General features: G+C 45.0%; 1 protein-coding gene across 1 annotated transcript in view; it reads left to right on the plus strand.

The window, feature by feature from the left end:
* The window catches only part of LOC143941261 (uncharacterized), a 157,411-nt gene extending 133,353 nt beyond the window's left edge, over window positions 1–24,058 (plus strand). The window contains exons 2-4 of the mRNA XM_077463299.1: window positions 17,998–18,103; window positions 22,708–23,034; window positions 23,538–24,058. Of these exons, the coding sequence (XP_077319425.1) occupies window positions 17,998–18,103; window positions 22,708–23,034; window positions 23,538–24,058 (954 nt within the window). The remainder of the gene's footprint in view (window positions 1–17,997; window positions 18,104–22,707; window positions 23,035–23,537) is intronic.
* The last annotated feature ends 2,809 nt before the right edge of the window (window positions 24,059–26,867 follow it).

Here is a 26,867-nt window from a genome sequence, read left to right on the forward strand (position 1 = left end):
ATATTTTTAGCACTGATCACTGTATTAGTGTCAATGGTTCCCCAAAAAAGTATGAAAAGTGTGAGTTAGTGTCAGAATGTCCACCGAAATATTGCTGTCCTGCTATAAGTCGCTGATTGCTGCCATTACTAGTAAAAAAAAATGTTAATAAATAAAAAATTCCATAGCTGGCAGATGCAATAACTTTTGTGAAAATCAATCAATCTACGCTTATTGAGATTAAGTTATATTTGTGTGAAAAAAAAATGATATCAATTTAATTTGTGTACAGTGTTGTATGACCACACAATTGCCAGTTAAAGTAGAGCAGTGTAGAATAGCAAAGAATGCTCCGGCCATGAAGGGGGTAAAACCTTCCAGAGGTCTAGTGGTTAAACAAGGTGATAACAAGGAAAATAAGGACGTGTCTAATTCAGGAGTTGGATTTGTCTTCTATAATCTTTTAATTAAACTAAACTGTCATATGCACATGTGTGTGGCAATCACTTTATTTAAACAAGGAGTTTGCATAGCATGCCTGCAAAAATCTGATTTAGCCAAATGCAATAATGGATGGCTGACGTCCTGTCCCTTCCTTCAGTAAAGAAATGCTGGAATTTCCATTTACATAAAAGACAGTTGGGCCAAAGGTAACCACTCATAAATACAAATAGCGTGTTGTGTTTTTGCATAAAGACTTGGATTTAGCCCCATATGAGCGCAGAATTCAAAGAGCAAATAAGGAAAAATTTACTTACAGGCACTTCACTCCAATCCATCTATCACTGGTGCCGATGAGATGATTCTCTAATATTTGTTCAGCATTATGAAAGTTTTTCTTTAACCACTTCAGCCCCGGAAGAATTTACCCCCTGCCTGACCAGAGTACTTTTTGCAATGCGGCACTGCGTCGCTTTAACTGACAATTGCGCAGTAGTGGTGTTATTTGATCCCCTCTGCATTTTTGTTTTTTTTGCGCTATAAACAAAAAAAGAGCAACAATTTTGAAAAATATATATTTTTTTAACTTTTTGCTATAATAAATATCCCCCAAAAATGTATAAAAAATAATAATTTTTCCTCAGTTTAGGCAGATACATATTCTTCTACATATTTTTGGTAAAAAAAAATAGCAATAAGGATTATTGATTGGTTTGCACAAAAGGTATAGCATTTACAAAATAGGGGATAGTTTTATGGCATTTTTATTAATATGTATGTATGTATGTATGTATGTATAATATAAAAATTTTAAATGGCGGCGATCAGCGATTTTTATCGTGACTGCGATATTATGGCCAACACATCGGACATTTTTAACACATTTTTGGGACCATTGTCATTTATACAGCAATCAGTGCTCTACAAATGTACTGATTCCTGTGTAAATGACATTGGCAGTGAAGGGGTTAACCACTAGGTGGCAGTGTAGGGGTTAAGTGTGTCCTAGGGGCGTGTTGCTAACTGTGGGGCGGGACGTGGCTGTGTTTTACACATCACTGATCTTTGCTCCAATCACAGGGAGCAGAGATCAGTGTCACTGTTGCTAGGCAGAACAGGGAGATGCTTGTTTACTTTAGTATCTCCCTGTTCTTCCTCTCCATGAGGCGATCGTAGGTATCCCCGCGGTGATCGAGTCCGCGGGACCCACGACCGGACTCACGGAGCTTCAGATGAGTGTGCCGGCGGCGGCGCTCGTGCCCCCACCACCTCTTAAATGGCAACGTACAGGTACGTGATTCTGTCTGTATGTGCCCTTCTGCCGACGTAAATAAGAGTGAGGCCGTCGGGAAGTGGTTAAATATGAACTCCAGGAGGATACAAAAGATGCAAATGAATTCAGCTGTTTACTAAGTATTCCATAATTGCATTTATTTATTTTTGCAAGCAGTGGAAGTACCTCTCTTAGTCCACTGTACAGAAGAGTTCAGACTGGGAGAGGGAGAAGAAGCACTAGGAGGCCACACTGGCCCAATGTAAGTATGCAAAATATATCATTCCTGGAGTGCAGCTTCAACCACTCGCCCACCGGAAGATTTATCCCCCTCCATGACCAGGCCATTTTTTGCGATACGGTACTGCGTTATTTTAACTAACAATTGCGTGGTCGAGCAAAGCTGTACCTAAATAAAATGTATGTTCATTTTTTCCGCACAAATAGAGCTTTATTTTGGTGGTATTTGATCACCTCTGTGGTTTTTATTTTTTGAGCTATTAACAAAAATTTTTTTACAGCTTCCTATAAAGATTTGTGTATAGGATTGTCCTTTCATCTTGTATGTGCTCATGTTTTTTAATACTATTATTAAAAATTATATTTTTTAATATATGCTTTATAATTCATTGGCGACTCATCCTACTTGAAAGTCCCCTCTACAGAGGAAAAACTTTTTTCAACTTTCTTTTACTAATGTAAGGCATTGTTCATTGTTCCTGCTTTGCAGGAACACAGGATCAATGCCTTCCATACTGACAGAATGGCAATCTGCTTTGTTTACATAGTCAGACTGCCATTCTGCTTGTGTAACAAATGATCGTCAGGTGCCAGTGAACATTGGGCCCACTGATCGACTCTCGCTGAGCGAGTCTTCAGCAGCACACATGCGCACCCGATACAAAATGCAGAATCAAGTATATGTGATCCTGCGCAGCACAGCCATTCTGTAGCAGTAAATCTGCTATGGGGTGGTCAGCAAGTGATTAAGCCCCAAATGGACAACCAATTAGGTGGCCAAATAAGGTAATCGAAAGTTAAAGCAACACTAAACCCTGGCTTAACCACTTCAACCCCAGAAGGATTTACCTACTTCCTGACTAGGCCATTTTTTGCAATACAGCACTGCGTTGTTTTAACTGACAATTGTGCGCTCATGAGACCCTGTACTCAAACAAAATTGATGTCCTTTTTTCCCACAAATAGAGCTTTCTTTTGGCGGTTTTTGATCACATCTGTGGTTTTTATTTTTTGCGCTATGAACAAAAAAAAAGCACCAATTTTGAAATAAAAATTATATTTTTTACTTTTTTGCTATGATAAATATCCAAAAAAAACAAAATGTAAAAAAATTTGTTTAGGCCAATATGTATTCTTCTACATATTTTTGGTAAAAAAATCGCAATAAGTGTATATTGATTGGTTTGCGTAAAAGTTATAGCGACTACAAAATAGAGAATATATTTATGGCATTTTTATTATTTAATTTTTTATTTTTTTACTAGTAATGGTGGAGATCAGCAATTTTTAGCAGGACTCTGACATTGGGTCGCACAGAGAAATGGTTTAAAGCTGAGGGCATCATTCAGCCCTGGATGTTTTGTAGCTACAAGACATCCAGGGCTGAATGATGCCCTCAGCTTTAAACCATTTCTCTGAGTCAGGTCCATTAGCTGGATTTGTCTTGATGATTTATATCTCTAGCTTTTTACTGTTTCTTCATTTGTTATATGTGTTGTTGGTGGGGTTCTTGTTGTTAGTTATCTGCATCTGCTAAATGTATTAATTATAAAATGAATTATAGTAATTATGTGAGGGTCTTCTGATGGTTCATAATTGTTTCAATTGCAATTCTGTAGTACTATTGGTCTCCTGTGGCCTTTTGTCAGTTAAGGCGGAGTGGGTTGTCACACGGACGCCCAGGGCGTCACCTTGGGTGTGAGGCTAGAACCCTCCTGGTTTTCGCTTCGCGCTCGGTGGGGACCCTTTCTTCCCTGTTGTTTCTTTATCCCCCATTTGGATTAGTTACCTTCCTATGTTTATGATTTTTTTTTGATAAAAGAGAGGTTAGAGTTCTGTAAACAGATTGATCGATTGTAGGTGGAGTTGCCCTTTAATGGGTTGCCAAATATTGCCATCCGTTTTTACTGGCCATCATTATTGTGATTGGCGAGGTAAGGCAATTGAGGGAGTTTTAGGGTTGAGCAGTGACTTGCTTGCTGTTCCCCTGTCCTTCACTCTCTGTACCTCCCTTTTAAACTTCCGGATTATCAGTGGGATCCAATGTCACAAACACAGCTGTCCTGCACATGTGCAGTCAGTGGCATTGCCTTTCTAAGGGAGTGAGAAGTTCCTAAAATGGCCGCGCCCAACCTATATACCCATCGCGTCTATCCCGAGATCTCGCTCCCTGGAACCAAGGGAGGGTTAGGAGGAACAGCCAATGGTCATCCGCATCCAGGCGGCGTCGTCAGACGCCACAGGGATGGAGGGGGTATTTAAACACCCAGGCATGTACTGGCCATTGGGACTACAGGGAGTTTCCCGGTGGGCCGATGGCCCAGTGGGCCGGTTTCAGTGACAAAGTAATGGCTGCGCGGCTTGCCCTCAACTTCACGCAGTGATGTGAGAAAGATGAGGAAAATACAGAGGAGAATACGTGAAATAATAAAAGAGGTTAGTGAGGACTCCTTATGTTATGCTACTTATGTTTTTTTGCACAATTACGTATAGTTTTATATACTGTTTTTGTGCTTGTTTGCAAAATTAAAGTGGGCTGGCCTGGATGAAGTCCGGGGCCAAATTTTTGTCCCAGTCCAGCCCTGTAAACACCCCAATGGTGGCGGTGATGCTGCTGCAGCCGTTCGCTGTGTTTGTTCCCTGCAAGAGGAGATTTGTTTTTATGAAGGTTGCTGTTTTATGGCCAATTTAATGTTTTTGAGAAAAATAGACATGAGATTTGAGTTTATTAAGAATTAACTGAACACTTTATTACCTCTAAGAGCTTTGCTTCATGCATATGGTTTTTGTTCCTGATCTGGATCTATCTTGGTCTGTTATTGCCATAGAGAAAAAGAATATTGTACTTGGACATCTAAAGATTAGCTATTTTAGGTAAAACAATTTAACCCGTTCGGCTCCTCTTTAGTGTGATTATGGATATTGGTATTCATGACCATATTATATGCCTTTTAGGTTTCACTGTTTCTATTCATCTATACTTTGTTTTCTGATGAGGTTTTTCTCTTAAGGCAGCTATTATTCCTATCCCCTGGCCATTTATTGATATAGGGTAGGTGGAAATGGATCAATTGGGTTTTCCTAGATATAATCCAGTTTATCTAAGCCTAATCAGTGATATCTTTCTGCAGGTTCAATTAAGCGGTGTACCCAAGGCTCAAGTCCTGCGGGAACGCATGGGAACGGAGTTCCTGTACTTATTCCACAACAGGGACTCAGTTCCCGTTAGCAGCCACGTCCTGCAAGACTTTGAAGAATGCGAGCTGTGTGGCAGGTGCTACACCAACAGCCGCCGATACAGCTCGCAATAGTAAGTGCCTCACACCAGGGGTGGACTGACCATTCAGGCATTGCCAGTAGGGGGCCCCATGACAGCTTCCTCTTCGATCTACCTGTCAATCACAGCTAGCTGACGGGTAGATCAAGTCCCTGCTGCTAAGAGATTGTATTTAGTCAGATCTCTCGTGATGCGCTCCTCCCCGCCAATCCCTTCAGATTTTTTATCTCCTCACCCCCCCCCCCCCTCAGTCTCCTGCATACTTGCTCTGTGTGTCCAGCTGAATCCCCCCCTCTTCTATCTTCAGTGCCATATGATGCGAGAACCCAGAGGAGGAGCACAGCTATTCTGCTCACAGGACATGCAGGGAGAGAGGTGAGCTGAGGGAGGAACATCAGTTTGGGGTGGTAAGCTGAGCACAATACCTGGCAAAGTTTAATGCCAGGAGGGAAGTTTATGTGGAAATATGTGAAGGGATGGAATAGCAGCGAGTGTGTGTTGGAGCCCTGCAGAGTTTGCAGCCCCCCAAGCTAACATACATCTCCTAAGCAGGAACACATCACTATCTCCCCAAGCATTCTGTCCAGATAATGTGCAGTTCATTTATGACCTTTCCGTTTAACCCTGTGTTATCCAAACTCTGTTCAATGAAAAGTGTAAACTCACCATATAAATACGCTATATACAAAATAACATTCCCCAATAAAGATCAGAACATGATGTTCACATTTGCATGGAAGCACAATTGAATGAATGCTGATTATTCAGGGAATTGCCGTATTAATGTTTATTGAGGATTGTTTTTTTTATGTACTAAAAGTTAAGCTTCCTACACACAATATGACAATTGGATGAAAAATACCACTTTTGAAGTGTTCGTGCATATGAGCGTACCATTTTTTATTTTTTTTGATGGGGGAGTGGATCTTGGGTGGGAGTTCCCACACTTTTTCCCCAGGACTTGACCCCTGGGGGTACCCCCTCTGTGACATACTAATACCTTGCCAAGACTGTCCATTCGGGGGTCTTGATAGTCCTTTGGAGTGGGGCTTGGACTTGGGGTGAGGATTCAACCATCAGATTTATGCAAAGGATTGGGTATAGTTTTTGTGTAATTTTATACCTTTATGGTCTCTATAAATGAATTGTTTATTCTAATGCGTTGACCAAATATACTTAATGTTTTGTTTTTTGTTTATTTGTAGTGATACTATACATAAGGTTTACAATAAGCTCCTGAAGAAGTCATGTTTATGGTGAAACATGTCAAGCTACAAATCCTTTGTATCATGATCGTATGAATCTTCATATGTTGTTTTTAACATTTTTAATGTTTGTACAATAAAATTCTATATATTTTGATTATGTGTTAAGTAAAGTAATTTTGCAACTCAAAACTCCCATTTCCACATTTTACTTATAATGTGCACATTAGCCGCTAGATGAAGGTTAACAATCACTGCTGTACATTACACTACGTAGTTTGCAACAAAATATTTTACAAACTGCCAGCAGAAAAAAGATGAGTTTTTTTGAGACAAACTGTAATGTGGACCTTTATGTCTTTGATGTATGTACTTACCTGCTCTATGCAGTGGTTTTGCACAGAGCAGCCCCGATCCTCCCCTTTTCCGGTCCCTCGCTGGTGCTCTTGATCCCTCCCTCCTGCCAAGTGCCCCCAGAGCAAGCAGCTTGCAATGGGGGCATCTAAGCAGGCTCATTCATGAGACATGGAGCCATGGCTCTGCCGCACCCCCTCGCTCTGAATGGCGCCCATGGCTGTCTCAGCCAATGAGAAAGAAGAGTCCCCGGACAGCCGAGCCTCTGGTGCACATTGCTGAAGGAAGATAGGGCTCACAAAGTATTGGGGGGGGGGGCTACTGCACAGAGGAGGTGTTTTATCTTCATGCATAGAATGCATGAAGGTAAAAAACCTTGAATCTTTAGAACCGTTTTAGAGTTTTTTTGTTTTTTTGGGTTGATTCATTTTTTTCTATCTTTTGTAAACAATTTAAGAAAGCTTCATTGTTGTAATTTTCTTTCAAGATCAAATCAATATTATTTTGATACGTTGTCGGTGGGCCCTTAAACAGTTCGGCACCCTTAGGCTGGTGCCTACTCTGCCTATTTGGTAATCCGGTACTAGGGGAAGGAGCAAGTGAAGGTCCACTAACTTTCAACATTTTACAAAGTTTAAAAGTGACAACAGTGTCACTTTTAACATGATGTGGATTCATTTTCTTTCAAACTACTTCATAGTTACATATGTTATTCAATCTTCAAATAGCAATGAAGGAAAATATGGAGTATTATAATTGTTAATAATGGGCCATTCAGCTATCATCATAAACAATAATGTGAATGTGAGTTAACTGTTTAAATATAACTGAGCACAAAAAAAACTTTCAACATGGGATGTCATCTATGTAATGCATGTAAAACAATTGTTATATACACAAATATAATAGAATGAGCATACAAGGGAAGAAAACAGCCTAACCTGGCTCTCATTTTAGTGTCTATTCCCTTTATAGCCTCCTACACTTATAATTATCATGCTTTGTTATAGAACTGAGTGACAAATAGACATGTCATTAAACTTTCCTTTTCAAATCTTTACCAGAATAACAATTTTTATTGACCCCAGTGGGTTTTTCTTGTCTTCTAATGTAACAAATAAATATAGAAAAGAGGCAATTAGTGAGATTTCGATGTACAATGAATATGATGGCTCGTGATTAAATCACAAAAAAAAACTTTTAATAGTTAGAGAAGAAAACTTGTATCTTAGCTTATGTCCTTAAGTTGCATTTAAATAAGTATAAATGTAAATAATAAAAATGGGAAAAATTACTCTCATGTATCCATCAATTCAAGAGTTTGAATGTATTTTCTAGCATTTAAAAGATCATAATTCTAAAGAATAAACGATGGAGAAATTACTTTTGTGTATCCATTAAATCAAGAAGTTCTTTAGACTTGTTGGAAGTTCAGTTGAGTAAAAACTTTTTTCTCTTTTTTTTTTAGAAGGGAACTTTAGGACTCATTTAAATGGATGAACAGGCACAGACAGCGTCAAGAGACATAATTTTGCTGTGGTTGGGCTGACAGGTAGTTTAAAGCCTCGTACACTCAATAGGATTTTCCGCTGACAAAACCGTGGAGGACGTTGGCCCAAACTTGTCTTGCATACAAATGGCACAAAATTGTAGGCCAACAATCCCAAACGTAGTGACGTACTAGACATACTACGAGCCGATAAAAAGGAACTTAAAGCGGAGGTCCACCCTTAAATGGACCTTCCGCTCATCCGATTCCTCCCCCCCTCCGGCGCCACAATTGGCACCTTTCAGGGGGGAGGGGGGTGCAGTTACCTGGATAATCCAGGTAACCGCACCCACTTCCGGGCTAGCTCTCTGCGGAAAGGGGCGTACATTACGCCCCTTTCCGCAAGTGCCCGCCCCCTTCCGCAAGTGCCCCGCTGCCTGCTGGGAAACACACAGATCCCAGAGGCAGCGGGGACCATCCTCATTGCGCAGCGCGGCTCGCGCATGCGCAGTAGGGAACCGGGAAATGAAGCCGAAAGGCTCCATTTCCTGATTCCCATACCCAAGATGGCGGCGGCAGCACTCGAGTGTCGATCTAGAGATCGGCTTCGGGTGCCGACATCGCGGCCGCGCTGGACAGGTAAGTGTCACTATTTTAAAAGTCAGCAGCTGCAGTATTTGTAGCTGCTGACTTTAAAAAAAAAAAAAAAAACGCGGAGTCCCGGCAGACTCCCGCTTTAATTTGTCATGTGCCACCCTTTGGGCTCCTTAGTAGTGATGGACGAACGTTTCGCCCGGCGGTCGTTTCGCGGCGAATTTCCGACATTCGCGGTCCGCACGTTCGAACGCCTTTTTCCGTCGTTCGCCGCGGCGGACTTACGTGTTTAATGTATACAAGAACTTTAACCTTTGGTGACACGTTTATCATGTGATACAGGACAGCCAATTGAGACATGACAGCACATGGACACTTGGACATTCCCCCTAACCTATAAATACACCCGATCCGGTGGCCATTTTACATTCTTTCTTCTGTTACGATAGGGACAGGTTCCTGTGTGGAGTAGGGAGAGATAAACCACTAGCTATTTGGTACACAAAAGTTCTTTTCAGGACTGGTATAGGTGTTAGGTGTTGATAGGTTTGCTGTGCTGCTGATTCTTGCAGCAGCCTGAGTGTCTTTTGTTAGTTTAGAGAAAGGGAAAGGACGGTGTATGCTACAGGGACAGCCAGATTAGTCTTTCATCATCATCATCATCATCATCATCATTAGCTGTTACTATCAAGGTCCACAAAAGAGCTGTTCCAGTAACCACTAATCGTTCTCTTTTTTTGCCAATTTGTATAGGGACAGGAAGGAAGCAGTGTTGTCAGGCAGTGAGGGTAATTTTAAAGACTTGCTGTTATTATTAGTTCCACAAAGGTTCTTTTCAGGACTGGTATCAGTGGTACAGTAATAGGCTTGTACATGTATAATATTCTTTCTTCCAAATATAGAAAGGATATTATACTTGACTGCTGCCCTTCTGCTGCAGTCTGCTAAACATTCACAACTCACTTGTTCCACAAAAGTTCTTATAAGGACTGGTAACTTGGTATAGGGTGCTACGGTACATAGGCTTGAGTGCGGTACAGTCTGCTGTTCTGTAAGGACCGCTATCGGTCCACAATAGATAGGGTTGACGTGCACCACTGCTGACCGCTGCCCTATACTGCAGCAGTCCTTCAGCGGTATAGGGACTGACGTACAGTCTGCTAATCACTAACACACAACCTGCTTGTTCCACAAAAGTTCTTATAAGGACTGGTAACTTGGTATAGGGTGCTACGGTACATAGGCTTGAGTGCGGTACAGTCTGCTGTTCTGTAAGGACCGCTATCGGTCCACAATAGATAGGGTTGACGTGCACCACTGCTGACCGCTGCCCTATACTGCAGCAGTCCTTCAGCGGTATAGGGACTGACGTACAGTCTGCTAAACACTAATACACAACCTGCTTGGTCCACAAAAGTTCTTATAAGGACTGGTAACTTGGTATAGGGTGCTACGGTACATAGGCTTGAGTGCGGTACAGTCTGCTGTTCTGTAAGGACCGCTATAGGTCCACAATAGATAGGGTTGACGTGCACCACTGCTGACCGCTCACCTATACTGCAGCAGTCCTTCAGCGGTATAGGGACTGACGTACAGTCTGCTAATCACTAACACACAACCTGCTTGTTCCACAAAAGTTCTTATAAGGACTGGTAACTTGGTATAGGGTGCTACGGTACATAGGCTTGAGTGCGGTACAGTCTGCTGTTCTGTAAGGACCGCTATCGGTCCACAATAGATAGGGTTGACGTGCACCACTGCTGACCGCTGCCCTATACTGCAGCAGTCCTTCAGCGGTATAGGGACTGACGTACAGTCTGCTAAACACTAATACACAACCTGCTTGGTCCACAAAAGTTCTTATAAGGACTGGTAACTTGGTATAGGGTGCTACGGTACATAGGCTTGAGTGCGGTACAGTCTGCTGTTCTGTAAGGACCGCTATCGGTCCACAATAGATAGGGTTGACGTGCACCACTGCTGACCGCTGCCCTATACTGCAGCAGTCCTTCAGCGGTATAGGGACTGACGTACAGTCTGCTAAACACTAATACACAACCTGCTTGGTCCACAAAAGTTCTTATAAGGACTGGTAACTTGGTATAGGGTGCTACGGTACATAGGCTTGAGTGCGGTACAGTCTGCTGTTCTGTAAGGACCGCTATAGGTCCACAATAGATAGGGTTGACGTGCACCACTGCTGACCGCTCACCTATACTGCAGCAGTCCTTCAGCGGTATAGGGACTGACGTACAGTCTGCTAATCACTAACACACAACCTGCTTGTTCCACAAAAGTTCTTATAAGGACTGGTAACTTGGTATAGGGTGCTACGGTACATAGGCTTGAGTGCGGTACAGTCTGCTGTTCTGTAAGGACCGCTATCGGTCCACAATAGATAGGGTTGACGTGCACCACTGCTGACCGCTGCCCTATACTGCAGCAGTCCTTCATCGGTATAGGGACTAAGAGTTTTGTCACAGGGTCATTTAAAAAATGACAGGCAGAGGAAGAGGCAGGCCCTTCCGCAGGGGTGGTAGGGGTAGGGCAGGAGCAACAGGCTTGAGCCAAAGTGGGAAGTTGCAGAAGGTGCGTTCAATTACTTTAAAGGATGCACCAGACTTGGTTGAGTGGCTCGCTCAGCCTTACTCTTCTGCACCCTCCTCATCCTCTCGATCTGCACCCTCTTCTTCACTCTCTGCTATGTGCACCCCCAAAGACACTACCACCAACAACACGACCACCACCACCACCACCACATACCTTCCGCTTGAGTCACTGGAATTATTTTCCGATCCATATCAAGAGGACATTTCTGATGCGCAGCCACTCTTGGTATTGGATCAGGAAGAGGAGGTAGCAACAAGCGCTACTCAGCAGTCTGACGCCAGTACCCAGATCAGCCCAAGGAGGAGGTTGGTCCCCGGTGTTGCTGCCTACTCCGAGATCTCTACTTATAGCGGTGGGGAAGGTGACGTTGATGATGACGTGTCTAGTGATGTCACGTGGGTGCCCACAAGAGAGGAAGAGGAGGGGAGTTCAGAGGGAGATATGGACCAGCAGATAGGGAGGAGAAGCAGCAATGACTTACATTGCACAGCAGGGACAAAGCAGACTGCAAATGTATCAGGAGCGAGTCATCGACCATGTACGGTCACATCTGGCGCTCCCAGGACACCGGCACATGGCTCCGCAGTGTGGGCTTTTTTTAACGTGTCCGCTGCTGACAATAGCGTTGCCATCTGCAATCTTTGCAGTCAACGCGTTAGTCGCGGTAAGCCCAATACTCACCTAGGGACGACCGCCTTAAGAAGGCACATGAGCAGCCATCACCGAGCCCAGTGGGAGCAACGGAACACACAAAGCCACACTGCAGGCTCTCACCGTCCAGCCTCGTCTTCTACTTCTCCTTCTCCTCTCTCCTCACAATTGTCCTCCACTCCACCTTCCATCACGCCAAGCTCACATTTTTCTGCAAAAAGGCAGGCTTCCGTGGGCCTAATGTTTGAGCGTAAAAAAATGATGACGCCGGATAACCCTCTTGCCCAACGGTTGGCGGCTGGCTTGTCAGAACTCATAGCCCGCCAACTACTGCCATATAAACTGGTGGACTCGGAGGCCTTTCGCAAATTTGTGGCCATTGGAACACCACAATGGAAGGTCCCAGGAAGGAAGTATTTCTCAGAGAAGGGCATCCCAGAGCTATATGGCCATGTTCAGCGGCAAGTGAATGTATCTCTGGCACACAGTGTCGGTGCCAAGATACATCTGACCACAGACACGTGGTCTAGCAAACACGGGCAGGGAAGGTATATCAGTTTTACTGCCCACTGGGTGAACCTTCTGACGGCCGTCAAGCATGTAACCCGTGGCACCCGTGTAGATTTGGTTTTACCGCCACGGATTGCATGCAGGCCTGACTCTTCTTCTCCTCCTCCTACTCCATCCTCCTCCCTCTCCTCCTCAGCTGCCTCCTCCTTTTCCGCTGCTAGCGTCTCTTCCACTGCACCGCCCAAGCTCCCCAGAACCTATTCCACATGCCAGGTGAGACGTTGCCATGCCGTGCTGCGTCTGTTGTGCCTGGAAGCAAAGAGCCACACTGGCCCGGCACTCCTTTCAGCTTTGCGTTCACAGGCAGATGAGTGGCTAACACCGCTCAATTTGACAGTTGGTAAAGTGGTGTGTGACAACGGTGCCAATCTGCTTAGCGCATTGAAACAGGGCAAAATCACGCACGTGCCGTGCATGGCACACGTCTTAAACTTGGTCGTGCAGCGATTCCTTGTCAAATACCCTGGGGTCCAGGACATCTTGCGGCAGGCAAGGAAAATCTCGGCCCATTTCAGAAGATCTTACACGGCCATGGCTCGCCTTGCTGACATTCAGCGGCGACACCATCTGCCGGTCAGACGTCTTATTTGCGATTGCCCGACGCGATGGAACTCAACCTTCTATATGCTTGATAGGCTGCTCCAGCAGAAACGTGCAGTTAACGTCTACCTGTATGAACTCTGCGAAAGAAACGGTTCTGGGGAGCTGGGTTTTTTTTCAACGCGCCAGTGGCTGCTCATGCGCGACACATGCAGACTTCTGCGGCCATTTGAGGAGATCACCAAACTGGTCAGTCGCAGCCATGGCGCCATCAGTGACATGGTACCTTATGCCTTCTTTCTGGAGCGTGCATTGCGTCGTGTCATTGATCAGGCTGTGGAGGAGCAGGAGCGGGAAGATGAGGAAGTCGCAATGCTGGATGAATTCCCAGGGGGGGCTACTCTATCTGAGACAAGTCAACAACAGGAGTCTGATGAGGAGTCAGAGGAGGATGGTGCCAGGGCGGATGAGCAGGAGCAAGAAGAGCATGCTTTAAACCTTTCTGGGATCCCTGTTGTGCGAGGATGGGGAGAGGAGAATGAAGAGGACGACATTATCCTGGATGATGAGCAGGAGCCAGGCCACCACACCGCTTCCACTTTAGTGCAAATGGGGGCCTTCATGCTCCAGTGTTTTAATAGGGACCCCCGTATAAAAAGCATGAGGGTCAAGGACCAGTACTGGGTGGCAACGTACTTAGACCCCCGGTACAAACACAAAATGGCGGAAATGTTACCGCCGTCGCAGAGGGCTGTCAGAATGCAGCACTTCCAGGCCTTGCTTCGAGAAATGCTGCATTCTGCTTTTGCGTGCGCTGGCAGAGGAGCAATTCCCACTCCCAGAGAAGGATTTGCGGGTACCAATCCAACAGCGCCTGCAAGAAGAGGCCGGTTTGAAGATGTGTTGGTGACTTCGGATATGAGGTCATTCTTTCAGCCGACCCATCGACAGGTGTCATCCGGATCCAGCATCAGGGAACGCCTAGACCGTCAGGTGTCCGACTACATTGGGTTAACGGCCGATGTGGACGCTCTGAGGAGTGATGAACCCCTAGACTACTGGGTGGGCAGGCTTGACCTCTGGCCAGAGCTTGCCCAATTTGCAATCGAACTGTTGGCTTGCCCCTCATCCAGTGTCCTGTCCGAAAGGACGTTCAGCGCAGCAGGGGGGATTGTGACCGATAAGCGTACTCGCCTAGCTCACCACAGTGTTAACTACCTCACATTTCTAAAAATGAATGAGGCATGGATCTCGGAGGAATTCAACACATGTGACCAGTAGACCATGTATATGTCTATAAACTATTTTTTTAATCAAGCACACAGACCTTCTTAATTCATTTGGCTCACTTCCTTGACCCAAAAAAGCACACCGTACTATATGCCCCTACCCTCCTCTTTGAAGAGGTTGAGCGGTGTCATATTTCTACTGGGGCTGCTTATGATATCCCTGTGCTGTGCTGACTTCCTCCTGGGGGTTCTTATTATGAAGGGATCACACTATCCCTGTGCTGTGCTGACTTCCTCCTGGGGGTTCTTATTATGAGGGGATCACACCATCCCTGTGCTGTGCTGACTTCCTCCTGGGGCTGCTTACGGTGCTGCTGTCAGTGCTGTATGTCACGGTGCTGCTGTCAGCGCTGTATGTCACGGTGCTGCTGTCAGCGCTGTATGTCACGGTGCTGCTGTCAGCGCTGTATGTCACGGTGCTGCTGTCAGCGCTGTATGTCACGGTGCTGCTGTCAGCGCTGTATGTCACGGTGCTGCTGTCAGCGCTGTATGTCACGGTGCTGCTGTCAGCGCTGTATGTCACGGTGCTGCTGTCAGCGCTGTATGTCACGGTGCTGCTGTCAGCGCTGTATGTCACGGTGCTGCTGTCAGCGCTGTATGTCACGGTGCTGCTGTCAGTGCTCTGTATTACGGTGCTGCTGTCAGATGCCTCTATCACGGTGCATGTGTCATTCCGGTATGTCACGCTGCTGGTGATCATCTCCTGCACCCTCTTCTTTGCCTACCCTGGTCCCTGACCTTCCCTCTCCTCCATTGCCTTCATTAGCTCCATAGTCCTGAATTGTTAGAACAATTTCCCAAATAAAATAAAAATGCTTGTAGTTATCGATCCCAAATTCACCTCATACATGTATTATGTCATTGTCCAGATGGTGGGACTACGTTTTACCCCCTAATAATTACCACGTGGCCGCAAATTCGACATGAAGGTTTGCAAAGTTCGCCTCCCATTGAAGTCAATGGGGCCCGCGGCGAACGTTCGGTTTCGCGAACGTTTGGGTCCGTTCGCATTTCGCTTTCGCGAAACGTCCCGTCGGAAGTTCGTCCATCACTACTCCTTAGGCTAATTTCGTGTTAGTAGAAGTCTGGTGAGTGTCAGTTCATGCTTTTCAGTTCGTGCTTGTCAGTTTGTTTCTGAATGGCCATTCGTCAACTAGCCATGTTGTTTTCTCGTCGGAGAGATCATGCTATCATTGGGCTTGGAGTTATTGCTTTCACCCAAGTCCAGTCCAGGAACAGGAGGAGGAGGAGTTCTTGGACCAAGAATTGGTTGCTAAATCCTGACCAATTCTCTCATATGCTTTTGCTGCGGGAGCTCCATGAGAATAATCCTGATGATTTTAGGAATTATCTCCAGCCATTTTTTTGGGGCACAAATTCATTTGGAATCCCCCCACCAAATGCTAAGTCAACCGATACCAATACTCTATCTGCTGACTTTGCAAAACCCATACACACTATACCTCTTTTGTGGTCATATTTCTGGATGAATTCCCCAAAGCATGTAGTGCAAGGGCCTGCCTGAGTACCTTCAAATTATAACGTAGTAAGTTTTTGTCTCATATTATCTTGATAGGTAATGGCAGAATGTTACATGCCCGTTTCAGCATCAGTGGGATTTTCCCAACTGTGGTGGTGCTATTGATAGGAAACATGTGAGGATTGTCCCACCACCCAACTCGGGCTCATACTACAATTACAAAGGCTTTTGAAGCATGGTGCTGCTAGCTGTTGTTTCTGCAACTTATGAGTTTATTTTTTGGCTGTTGGGAAGAACGGCTGCAACTCGAATGGCGATGTCATCATGCAGACAGAGTTTTACCATTGGCTCCAGAATGGCACCTTAAATTTGCCACCTGCTCAGGACAATGTTGAGGGCCTCAATTTTTAATTTTGTGACAGATGAGGCCTTTGCTCTGGGGGGACATGTTATGAAGCCCTTTCCTGAAGAACCTCACCCCAGAGTAAAGAATTTTCAACTACAGGCTCTCTTGTGCCCGAAGGGTTGTTGAAAATGCCTTTGACATCCTGTCAAGTCGCTTCAGGCTCTTTTTAACCCCCATCAACCTAGCCCAATATAAAATAAATAATGCTGTTTTGTGCTGTTGCATCCTCCACGATTTTTTAAGGAGGAATTCGAGCAGCTATCTTTCATCACTGCCAGTTGATGTTGACCCGCAGTGTCAGGCCCAGCTGAAGAGGCTGCAGCTCGTCCATCAGTGGGAAACATGACGGCTCTGGAACCTGCCCGTTCTGGGTTGCCCATGATATCCACCAAAAATATCTTGAATATTTTGTGGGTAGACAATGTGGTGCAACCCCTTCCTCGTATCTAAAGTAGGTAAGAGGAAGGGGCTCCATCCTCAAAACACATCCATTGATACCCCATGATGGGAGCTAGCGCATGTTGACTATTTTTGACTGTTTTTTGTGGCTTTACCAAACTAGATGTAGGGCAAGACACACGTTTTAGGCATGGGATCATGAGGGAAATAAGAATATCTTGGCACCATTTGTGGGCATCTTCAAATTTTGGCCTTTTGCAATTCTTTAAAACACATAAAGATTACAATTAACATTACTTGGGTAGTAATGGGGTAGTAGGGGTTTCCCAACTCTCCTTCTCCAGATGCATTCCCAGGTCATGTTTTCTATATTTTTTGCTTTTGTCCCAGATGATGTAATTTTCAAGGTTAGTAATTCACACAGTCGTTCTTCTACTGAAGAAAATACAGAAAACAGGACCTGGTGGTGCACCTAGAGAAGTGGAGTGGAGAAACACTGACCTCCGTCACAAAAGCCTAGGTTCACATTGGAGCGATTTGTCATGCAATTTGAGAGATAAAATCGCAAAAATAAAACTTGGCATTTTAAACTGTAGAACAGTAAAGAAAAGAGCATGGACCAGCATGAAAGTAATAATAGGAACACAGGACAAATATTTTTTAGCAGCACTTTCCTGATATTTCTATACTGATCTTCCTCTCTCAATTTAAGGTCTGACCAGCATTTTCTCAACTGATCCTTGCTTCCCATCATAGTCTGTCCTCACTAAGATGTCCACCATCTCCACCATTTCTTCAAACGACATATTTGTGGCCTTATAGCTCCTCCTGGATCTGGAAGTATCTTTCTCCGGGTTTTCATCATTGCTGCACTCACCCCACACCTGCTGTCTAGCTGCCATTTGCTCTCTCACTGCACTGAAACAGAAGAGGTGGGGAATACGCTAGAAAGAAGGACAGGGGCGGAGTTTCACGCATGTATTTCAGTGTATATAAAGCCATAATGTAGGAACAATCTGGGTGTGGGGGACGAACAATCGCCATCACCAGCACGCAAAAGGAGTCATAAAACGAAGGTACAATTGTAAATTGGGGATTTGGTGGTGTTAGTGGCCTATACTGCTTAGAATGAGGCCTATATTGGGACCAGATTATGAGTTAAGCCTGAAATTATGGTTTGTCTTGTGTTCTGTCTTGCAGGCTTCAGAGAAATATTTGAAAATGATGAATAAATTCACTGCACGAGACTTTTTGCCTCAATTTATCGACCCATACCGGGTGCTGCCCTGTCTGCGCAAGGTTAAAAGTAAGAATTACTCAAAATCAATAGGAAGGCAGCGATGGAGAAACTTTTTGAATTGGTGAAGCCTCTGTACCCCCGGGCAGACATAAATTTTGTGAAGAGAAAAATTGGGAACCCGAGGTGTACATTAAATATGGAGCACAAGGAGGTCCAGGAATCACAGAGATCGGGAGCATCAGCAGATGACATATATGTCCCCAGGCTGTGGTACCAGTGGCGTCACTGGGGTTGGTGTCACCCGGTGCAAAAAAAATGGTGTCACCCTCCCACCAACTATAGTCCCCGCTCAGTACAGACCCCCCTCCACTAACTACAAACCCTCCTCCCACAGTATAGATCCCCCTCCCTCAATACAGACCACCCTCCATCAATATAGACCCCCCTCCCTCAGTATAAACCTCCAACCTCTCAGTACAGAAACCCCTTCAGTGCAGATCCCTCCACCAATACACACAGCGCACCTCGGTGCAGACCCCCCCATCGGTATAGACACCCCCACCTCAGTAAACACACCCCCACCGGTACAGACACCCCCACCTCAGTACAGACACCCCCACCTCAGTGCAGACCCCCCCAGTATTACAGACACCCCCCTCAGTGCAGACCCCCCATGCAGACCACCCTCAGTACAGACACCCCCCTCAGTGCAGACCCTCCAGTGCAGACCCCCCAACAGTACAGACACCCCCCTCAGTGCAGACCCCCCAGTGTAGACCCCCCAACAATACAGACACCCCCCTCAGTAGTGGCAAAAAAATGACTGGGACAAGAAGAAAAAATGCTGGGGTCAGAATGATAGTCCCTTTTATTTCTCCACATTCTATTTGCAACAGTCATGAGCTCAAAATTGTGTGTGATTGATGACCAAAATTTTTACAAAAATAATAATTATGTACCATTTTCATACACAGGAAAGTGTCAGTCAGGAGTAGCCCATGGCCAGCAGCCAGAGGGAGTCCCAGATCCCTCCCCTACACCCTCCTGCTAAAAGGGCCAGAAAAAGCTGCCTTCCTGAGCCACGCAACAACTGCTGTCAGTATGGCCCCAGATGCAGCTGAGGCATTTGGTTGTCTGACAGCGAATAAGTTGAGGGATATGAATGTGGACCAAAGGAGGATGTGTGAGGAACTAATGCCTCACCACAGTAGCCCCACCCACCACAGCAGCATGCTGGAAATCGGTGGTTCCAGCCCCAAGACCCCCATCAACCCTGCTGGGCTGGAGATTTTCATCCATACAATTACCAATTCGCTTTTTGATTTTTGGTAAAAAATTATGATTTTAGTTACTTTAGTTCTTTTTGTATGCTGAGAATGCACTTTTTGATTAAGTTATTTAATTTGCCTTTGGATGGCAGATAACATGTTTAATTTATTTACTTTTTTGTAATAATGCACAAGAAAAAAAATGGCCTCAGCCGATGTGGAAGGGAACGTTGACAGCAATGGCCTGGGTTTGGTCTGGTCTGTGTCACGTACCTGATAGGAGACTGAAATTACGAAGTCAACCTCTCTTGCATCTTCAGTCCTGGTCCCGCTGGAAGTGGAACAGAGGGAACCGAGGGCCAGAAGGAACGCGAGTGCTGCAGATGTGGAGCTGGAGACTTGTAGCAGAGGTTGCAATCTTGGGAGAGCAGGAGAACCGTCAGATCAGGGTAGGTAGTCATGCACCAAGGATCAGCTGGATTCAAGAGTCTCTCCACTTGAACATTGGTACTGGAACGTCAGGTGATGTAAAGTTCCTGGTAGACTTGAAGCAAGAGGTTGCAGTGGGTCGCAGGACCGTAGTTGCAGACACTCAGAGAATTATGAGGAGCAATGCAGGAAGCAGGAGAAGGGTCACAAGGATAGCTGGGTTCGGTAACAGGCGGGCAGCAAGGTACAAGGCAGCAGGCAGAAGCAGGGTCCCAAGGATAGCCAGGTCTGGTAACAGACAGCAAGGTACAAGGGAGCAGGCAGAAGCAGGGTCAAGGCAAGCCAGGTTCATCAACAGGAATCATTCAGGATATCAGGGAACAGCTGAAGACCAGTCAGCAATGGTCTGGGGACAGAGCACCTAGAATTGGTGCCAGTTTACACAGTACTATCCCTTAGTTTTGGTGCCAGTTTACGCAGTAATATCCCCTATTATTGGTGCCAGTTTACGCAGTAATGAAAAAAGGGGACACATTATGGGTCCACTTTCTTGAGATTGTGGACTCCCCAAAATCCCCCCCCCCCCCCCCGTCAGCTATTACAGATGAGTGCAGCTAGCAGGACAGTAAAGATTAGTTTATCTGGGTGAGGCCCCTTTAAGAAGGTGAAAGCAGGAGTTTAGGAAAGGGCCAATCAGGTTTAAGGGAATGTGCTGGAAGCTTTGCTGGGGTTATAAAAGGTTAACAGGTGAAGGGGTATTCCTCTTTGCCTGTGGACCACCAGGAAAATTGGAGCTCTCCTCATAATGGAATCCTTATTGTGGCAGCTCCTGGAGAAGGCGGGCAGTGCAGGAGAAGAGGAATGGCTTTGCCGCTGTTTAGAGTCAGACTCAGCCGAACAGCTGGAATAAGATGGAGGCAGAGACTCAGCGGTGGGCGGCGAGCAGGCTGGTCTTAATGGCGAAGGGAGGAGAGAGAAAGAGCCACCCCTTCGTGGAAGAACGAGGAGAAGTGCTCCTCCCGAACATTTTCGGCAGGCTGTGGAGGCAGACGAAGAGGAGAGCGGACCTCGTGAACGGTCGGAAGATTCGGTCGGTGTGTCAAGGGGCCGCCGTGGCTCGAAGAAACGGCGAACTTACTCCCAGTCACCAGCAGATAAACGCGGTCGGCGGAGTCAAGTACAGCAGCCAGCAGAACCAACGGGGAGGAAGCCAGTGCAGCACCTCTCAAGGCAGCCTGCAGCTGAAATAACACAGCAAGGCACTTGGCGAGCTGAGGTGCCTCAGCAGTCCCAGGTTGGGTATTCCTTGCAACCCCCAGACCCAGCAGCACTCCTGGAGGTGGAAAGTCAGCATGGTGCGGGACAGCCTTCAGCAGCTGGTAAAGTTAAATCAACTGCATATTCTGAATGGGTTAGTAGGATCTTTGTCTTCTCTGGTTCAATCTCTTTTTCAGGTGTCTGTGCCTCCCTCTTCTGCTGTGGCATCGCTGCCTGTTAACCCCTCTGTTGCTGTGCTCTCTCCTGCTCCTACTAATTTCACAGTTCATAATGGGTATATCAATAGGGGATTGCAGGATGACATTACAGGTCCTGAATCATTACACACAGCTGCACCTTCTAATGCACTGAATGTACCTGAAACATGCATGAAAGGGGTTATGCCATGTGAGATGTCACCATTAGGATGTCATTTAAATGTATCAGTAAAAGATAAAATATGGAAAGGGGAATATATAGACATACTTTCGCTCCTCCCTTCCTACAAGGAATTTATGATTAGATCAGATAAGAAAGGGGAAGTGAGAGGTGAGGAAGCTAGGCGTAGGACGGTCCCCAGGTCTTTTAACAATTGGCTACAGGCCTTCTGTATCTTTGCAGGCATACTAGCGGAGAAGCACCCGGAGCTGTGTGGGGGGTCTTTTCCAACATTTGGACCATATATTAGAGGCTTATAGGAGCTTTGGCGGCCTGGGATGGTTTTACTATGATGAGTCTTTTCGCCAGAAACTGTCCATACACCCAGCATTAAAATGGGGAATATAGGATGTTGGTTTGTGGCTCAATTTGATACTCCCTCAGAAGTCGGTGTCACCCAGGCCAGCTGCATTTACCGCTGCAAATCTGGCTTTTACAAAAGGCTGTTGTTTTGTTTTCAATGAAAGTCAGTGTCGTTGGAATTTGGCTTGTAAATACAGACATGAATGTTCAATTTGCGCAGGTACACACCCAGCAGCGAAATGTTTTAAAAAGAATGTGAATGTCAGTCTTGGTCCGGCGCAGAGGGATAGTTTTCCAAAAGCCTGCACTCCAGTGAGGCTGAAAAAAATGCGCCCATGACTGGACAGCTACCCAGACAAGGAGAGGGCACGTTTCCTCATTGAAGGTTTTTCTAAAGGCTTTCCTTTTACCTTCTTTTTCAGGGGGTTGGCTGTATATTAGTGGGGAATTTAAAGTCAGTAGACTTGTACCCTCAGATAGTTAGGGATAAGTTGTGTAAGGAATTGGCGGAAGCGCGTATAGAAGGGCCCTTTGAGCGTCCGCCATTCCCTCATTTTCAGATATTCCCATTGGGAGTAGTTCCTAAGCGTGAGCCTAATGCTTTCCGCATTATCCATCATCTGTCGTTCCCGAAAGGAGATTCATTGAATGATGATATTGATGAAAACTTATCCTCCGTTTCGTATGCAACATTTGAGGATGCAATCAATATAATTAAGAGGTGCGGCACTGGGGCTTTGTTGGCAAAAACCGATATAAAATCAGCTTTTCGTCTCCTGCCTAATTCCCCGGAGGCTTTCATTTCCCTAGGGCTTTTCTCTGAGAAGCAATATTTCTTTGACAAGTGTCTCCCTATGGGGTGTTCACTGTCTTGTGCCTATTTTGAGTTTTTTTCCACATTTCTACATTGGGTTTTGGGTGTGAGATCTGGTTTGGATAGTGTTATACACTATTTGGATGATTTTTTGTTTGTAGGACCATCAGACTCTTCGCGTTGTGCTGAATTGTTGGAGTTATTTAAAGCTATTGCATGGGAATTCGGTTTTCCACTGGCTGAAGAAAAGACATGCTTGCCTGGTACGGTATTAGAGTTTTTAGGCATTGAAATTGATACATGCGTGATGGAGTTTCGTTTACCCGAGACGAAACTTAGCAAATTGAAAGGTCTGATTACCAAAGCTCTGCAAAAGAAGAAAATCAAGTTGAAGGACATGCAGTCTCTCCTTGGTATTCTGGCTTTTGCCTGCAGAATTATGCCAGTGGGCAGAATTTTTTCACGTCGCCTTTACCTGGCTATTTCAGGTATAAAATCCCCTATGGCTCACATTCGCATGACTGTCTCGATTAAGGAGGTTTTATTGGTGTGGTTTAGGTTTCTAGAGGGTTATAATGACTGGTCTTTCTTTCAGTCTGATTTTATTTTTGCCCCAGATTTCCGACTTTTCACGGATGCAGCGGGCGCGAAAGGATTCGGTGCTATCTGGCAGAATCATTGGTGCTGTGCAAGCTGGCCTGAGTCATGGGTGCAGCAGAGCGTTACTAAGAATGTGGTTTTGTTGGAATTGTTTCCAATCTTGGTGGCTCTGGAACTGTGGGGTTAAAATTTTTTGAATAAGCGTTTACTGGTGGAGACAGATAATAAAGGAGTACTGTATGCAGTGAACTGTTTATCATCTAGTTCTGAATTAGTGATTAAAGTTCTTCGGCAGGTGGTTTTCAGGTGCCTTAAATTCAACATTTGGCTGAAGGCTAAGTATACTCCGGGGATTTTGAATAACATAGCAGATTTTTTATCTCGTTTTCAGATGGACCGTTTTCGGTTGTTGCTCCCAGAAGCGGACAGAGATGGCATTCCATGCCCAGACTATCTGTGGGAAGTGGTATGAAGGAAGTATCTGAAGCCATTCAGAGGTCTTTAGCGCCCAAGACGTGGGCCGATTACTCAGCAGCCTGGAGAAGTTGGCTGTCCTTTGCCAGTGTGGGAGATTTTCCTTTTTACAAACCATCTGAAGACAGGCTTTTAGCCTTCATGGATAGTTTAATGCAGCAAAGCTACTCGTATAGTTATATAACGAAAGCTTTGGCTGGTATCTCCTTTTTCTTTAAGCTGAGGGGTCTGCAACCTTGTTCTTCCAATTTTTCTTTGAAACAGGCACTAAAGGGTTACAGGAGGTCAACAATCTTGGCAGATGATAGAAGACTGATCTCCCTCGACATCCTTGGTGGCCTTTGTAGGATGACTGAAGTCATATGTTTCTCGGCTTATGAGGTTTTACTGTTAAAGACAGCATTTACACTGGCCTTTCAGAGCATTCTGCATTTCTGAATTGGTGCCTGCAAATAGACTGGGTGTTTCAGGTATTAGGAATGAACGGGTGGTGGTGGATAGCTATGGGGTACACATTTGGTTGCAATATTCCAAAGACGGATCAATGTGGCTGGGTTTGAGTGATTTCAAATTCTCATCATACTCATTTAGGATAGGTGCAGCTTCTGAAGCGGCCCGGTCAGGGTTCCCGGATGCGGACATTAAAGAAATGAGGAGGTGGAAGTCCCAATGTTTTCGGTTATATGTACATCCTAATCTCTTTGTTTAATTTCCAGGTGCACAACACACGGTGTGGATATTGGGACATTCGTTTATATACTGGGCGCAAAAAAGAGCGGCTCAACGCAGTTATTCAACGAATCTGTCATTACAACCAGAATCTTTTCAGTTACTTTGGAAGGGCAATAGAGGACTTCAGTCGTATCAACTCTATTTTCAGTTAAACAGGTTATGTCAAATATGGCCCTCGCCCTCTATATTGGTAATTCATTTAGGCGGTAATGATTTGGGGAACCTTAGAACTTTAGATTTGATTTTTATGATCAAGCAGGACCTTCTTCGTTTTAGCACTATTTTCCCGGGCACAATTTTAATCTTCTCAGAGATAGTCCCTCGTCTTTCCTGGCTCTCCTCTGACCTGAGGAGGGTTATGGAAAAGATGAGGAAAAGAGTTAATAGGGCAATGGAGAAATTCATGCCCCAGCTTGGGGGTCTATCTTATCGGCATGTAGACTTAGAAGGTGGCTATCCGGGACTGTATAGACTTGACGGGGTGCACTTATCAGAGGTGGGTTTAGATATATTCAATTTAGGCCTGCAATATAGTATAGAGGAGGCTGTGGCCGCGGCGGGTGGGCTGTCCTTGAGGTCAAGGCCGGCTTGTGGGGACTGTTATTGATATTTAAAATTAAATTATTTATTTTAAATTAAATTAAATTTTTGAGGACACAACTGCTGCACTGGAGTATTTTGCTGTCTTACTGACAGCAGTGAGGTAAGGTACCCACTGCACTCAGTGTGTGAGCACCCACGTTTAAGGAGCTGAAAAATCACTGGTGGAATCATCCCGGGGTTGTTCATAGGATTCATTTCTTCACATAGCACAGCGTGGTTTTATTTCATCTTCTGCATGAACTTTATGATTTAGCCTTTGGACACTTATTTAGAGACATTTTTTATCACGTTCGCTGGACTACTATCTTTTGCATTTTGTGATAATAATTTTTTCATACACCGTTTTTTATATTTTTATTGTATATTTTTATATATACTCTTTTTTGCACATATGCTGGCACTTGTATGCACTTTCATGGACTGACACAGATTTGTTTGATGTCACGATTCTTTTGATAATTTTAAGACTTGCGATTTTTTTTTTTTCTTGTCACTTTATCACGAGTATATAGATTATTTTAGCTTCTTCATTTTATGAATATTAGTAGGAAATAGCTTCAAGCACTGTATTATTCACTTGGTATTTATTTTAGAATTAATGGAATTTTTAATCGCATGAGCACATTTTCAAGATTTTATGCGATTATTTAGTGATTTTAATTTTAATCACATGAGTGCGTTTTCAAGATTTTATGAGATTATTTATTAATTGTGTTATTAGACTTAATTTATTTTATGTGGAGCGCAACACCATCTATTTACTATTTACTGTCACTTTGAGGGGAGGGTTTGCACCTCTGTCGGTGTTTTTTGCTGCAACCACACCAACCTGCTCTAACTTTACCACTATAGCGCGAGGATAACCTACCATTACTACTTGATATTTAAATTGTGCTACTGCTCGAGTTCTAAAAACTGAGCAGATAGAATTCTGTTTGGTTGAATTTATGGTTACGTGATTTAATAAATGGTGATGATAAATACACTGTTGAAAACCAATAAAGGTGCCGCGGCCAAGTTTTGCCAAAATTAAATAATGGTCTAGTGGTCTTATTTTAGTTAAGATATTATAGGTAGGTCTGGGGAGAGGTGGGTCCTACAATCTCATGAAAAAAGGGGACACATTATGGGTCCACTTTCTTGAGATTGTGGACTCCCCAAAATCCCCCCCCCCCCCCGTCAGCTATTACAGATGAGTGCAGCTAGCAGGACAGTAAAGATTAGTTTATCTGGGTGAGGCCCCTTTAAGAAGGTGAAAGCAGGAGTTTAGGGAAGGGCCAATCAGGTTTAAGGGAATGTGCTGGAAGCTTTCCTGGGGTTATAAAAGGTTAACAGGTGAAGGGGTATTCCTCTTTGCCTGTGGACCACCAAGAAGATTGGAGCTCCCTCCCTCCCGCCCCAGTCGCGAGCACCTATATGTGGTTGGGTCACCCCAGATTCTGGGGGGGACTGTTATTGATATTTAAATTGTGCTACTGCTCGAGTTCTAAAAACTGAGCAGATAGAATTCTGTTGCGTTGAATTTATGGTTACGTGATTTAACCACTTGCCGCCCGCCCTATTACAAATTGACGGCGGCAAAGTGGTTTCATTATCCTAACCGGACGTCATATGACGTGATTAGGATTATGAGCCGCTGCGCGCCCCCGGGGGCGTGCATCGCGGCGATCGTTGTTGCGGGGTGTCAGTCTGACACCCGGCAACTACGATCTCGGTAAAGAGTCTCCGACGGAGACTCTTTACCATGTGATCAGCCGTGTCCAATCACGGCTGATCACAGTGTAAATGGGAAGAGCCGGTGATCGGCTTTCCCTCACTCGCGTCTGTCAGACGCGAGTAGAGGAGAGCCGATCGGCTGCTCCTCTGACAGGGGGGGTCTGTGCTGATCGATTATCAGCACAGCCCCCCCGAG

The sequence above is a fragment of the Lithobates pipiens genome, unplaced genomic scaffold (assembly GCF_037356315.1).
Source record: "Lithobates pipiens isolate NorthernLeopardFrog02 unplaced genomic scaffold, aLitPip1_a1.2 Scaffold_3, whole genome shotgun sequence".
Taxonomy (NCBI): domain Eukaryota; kingdom Metazoa; phylum Chordata; class Amphibia; order Anura; family Ranidae; genus Lithobates; species Lithobates pipiens.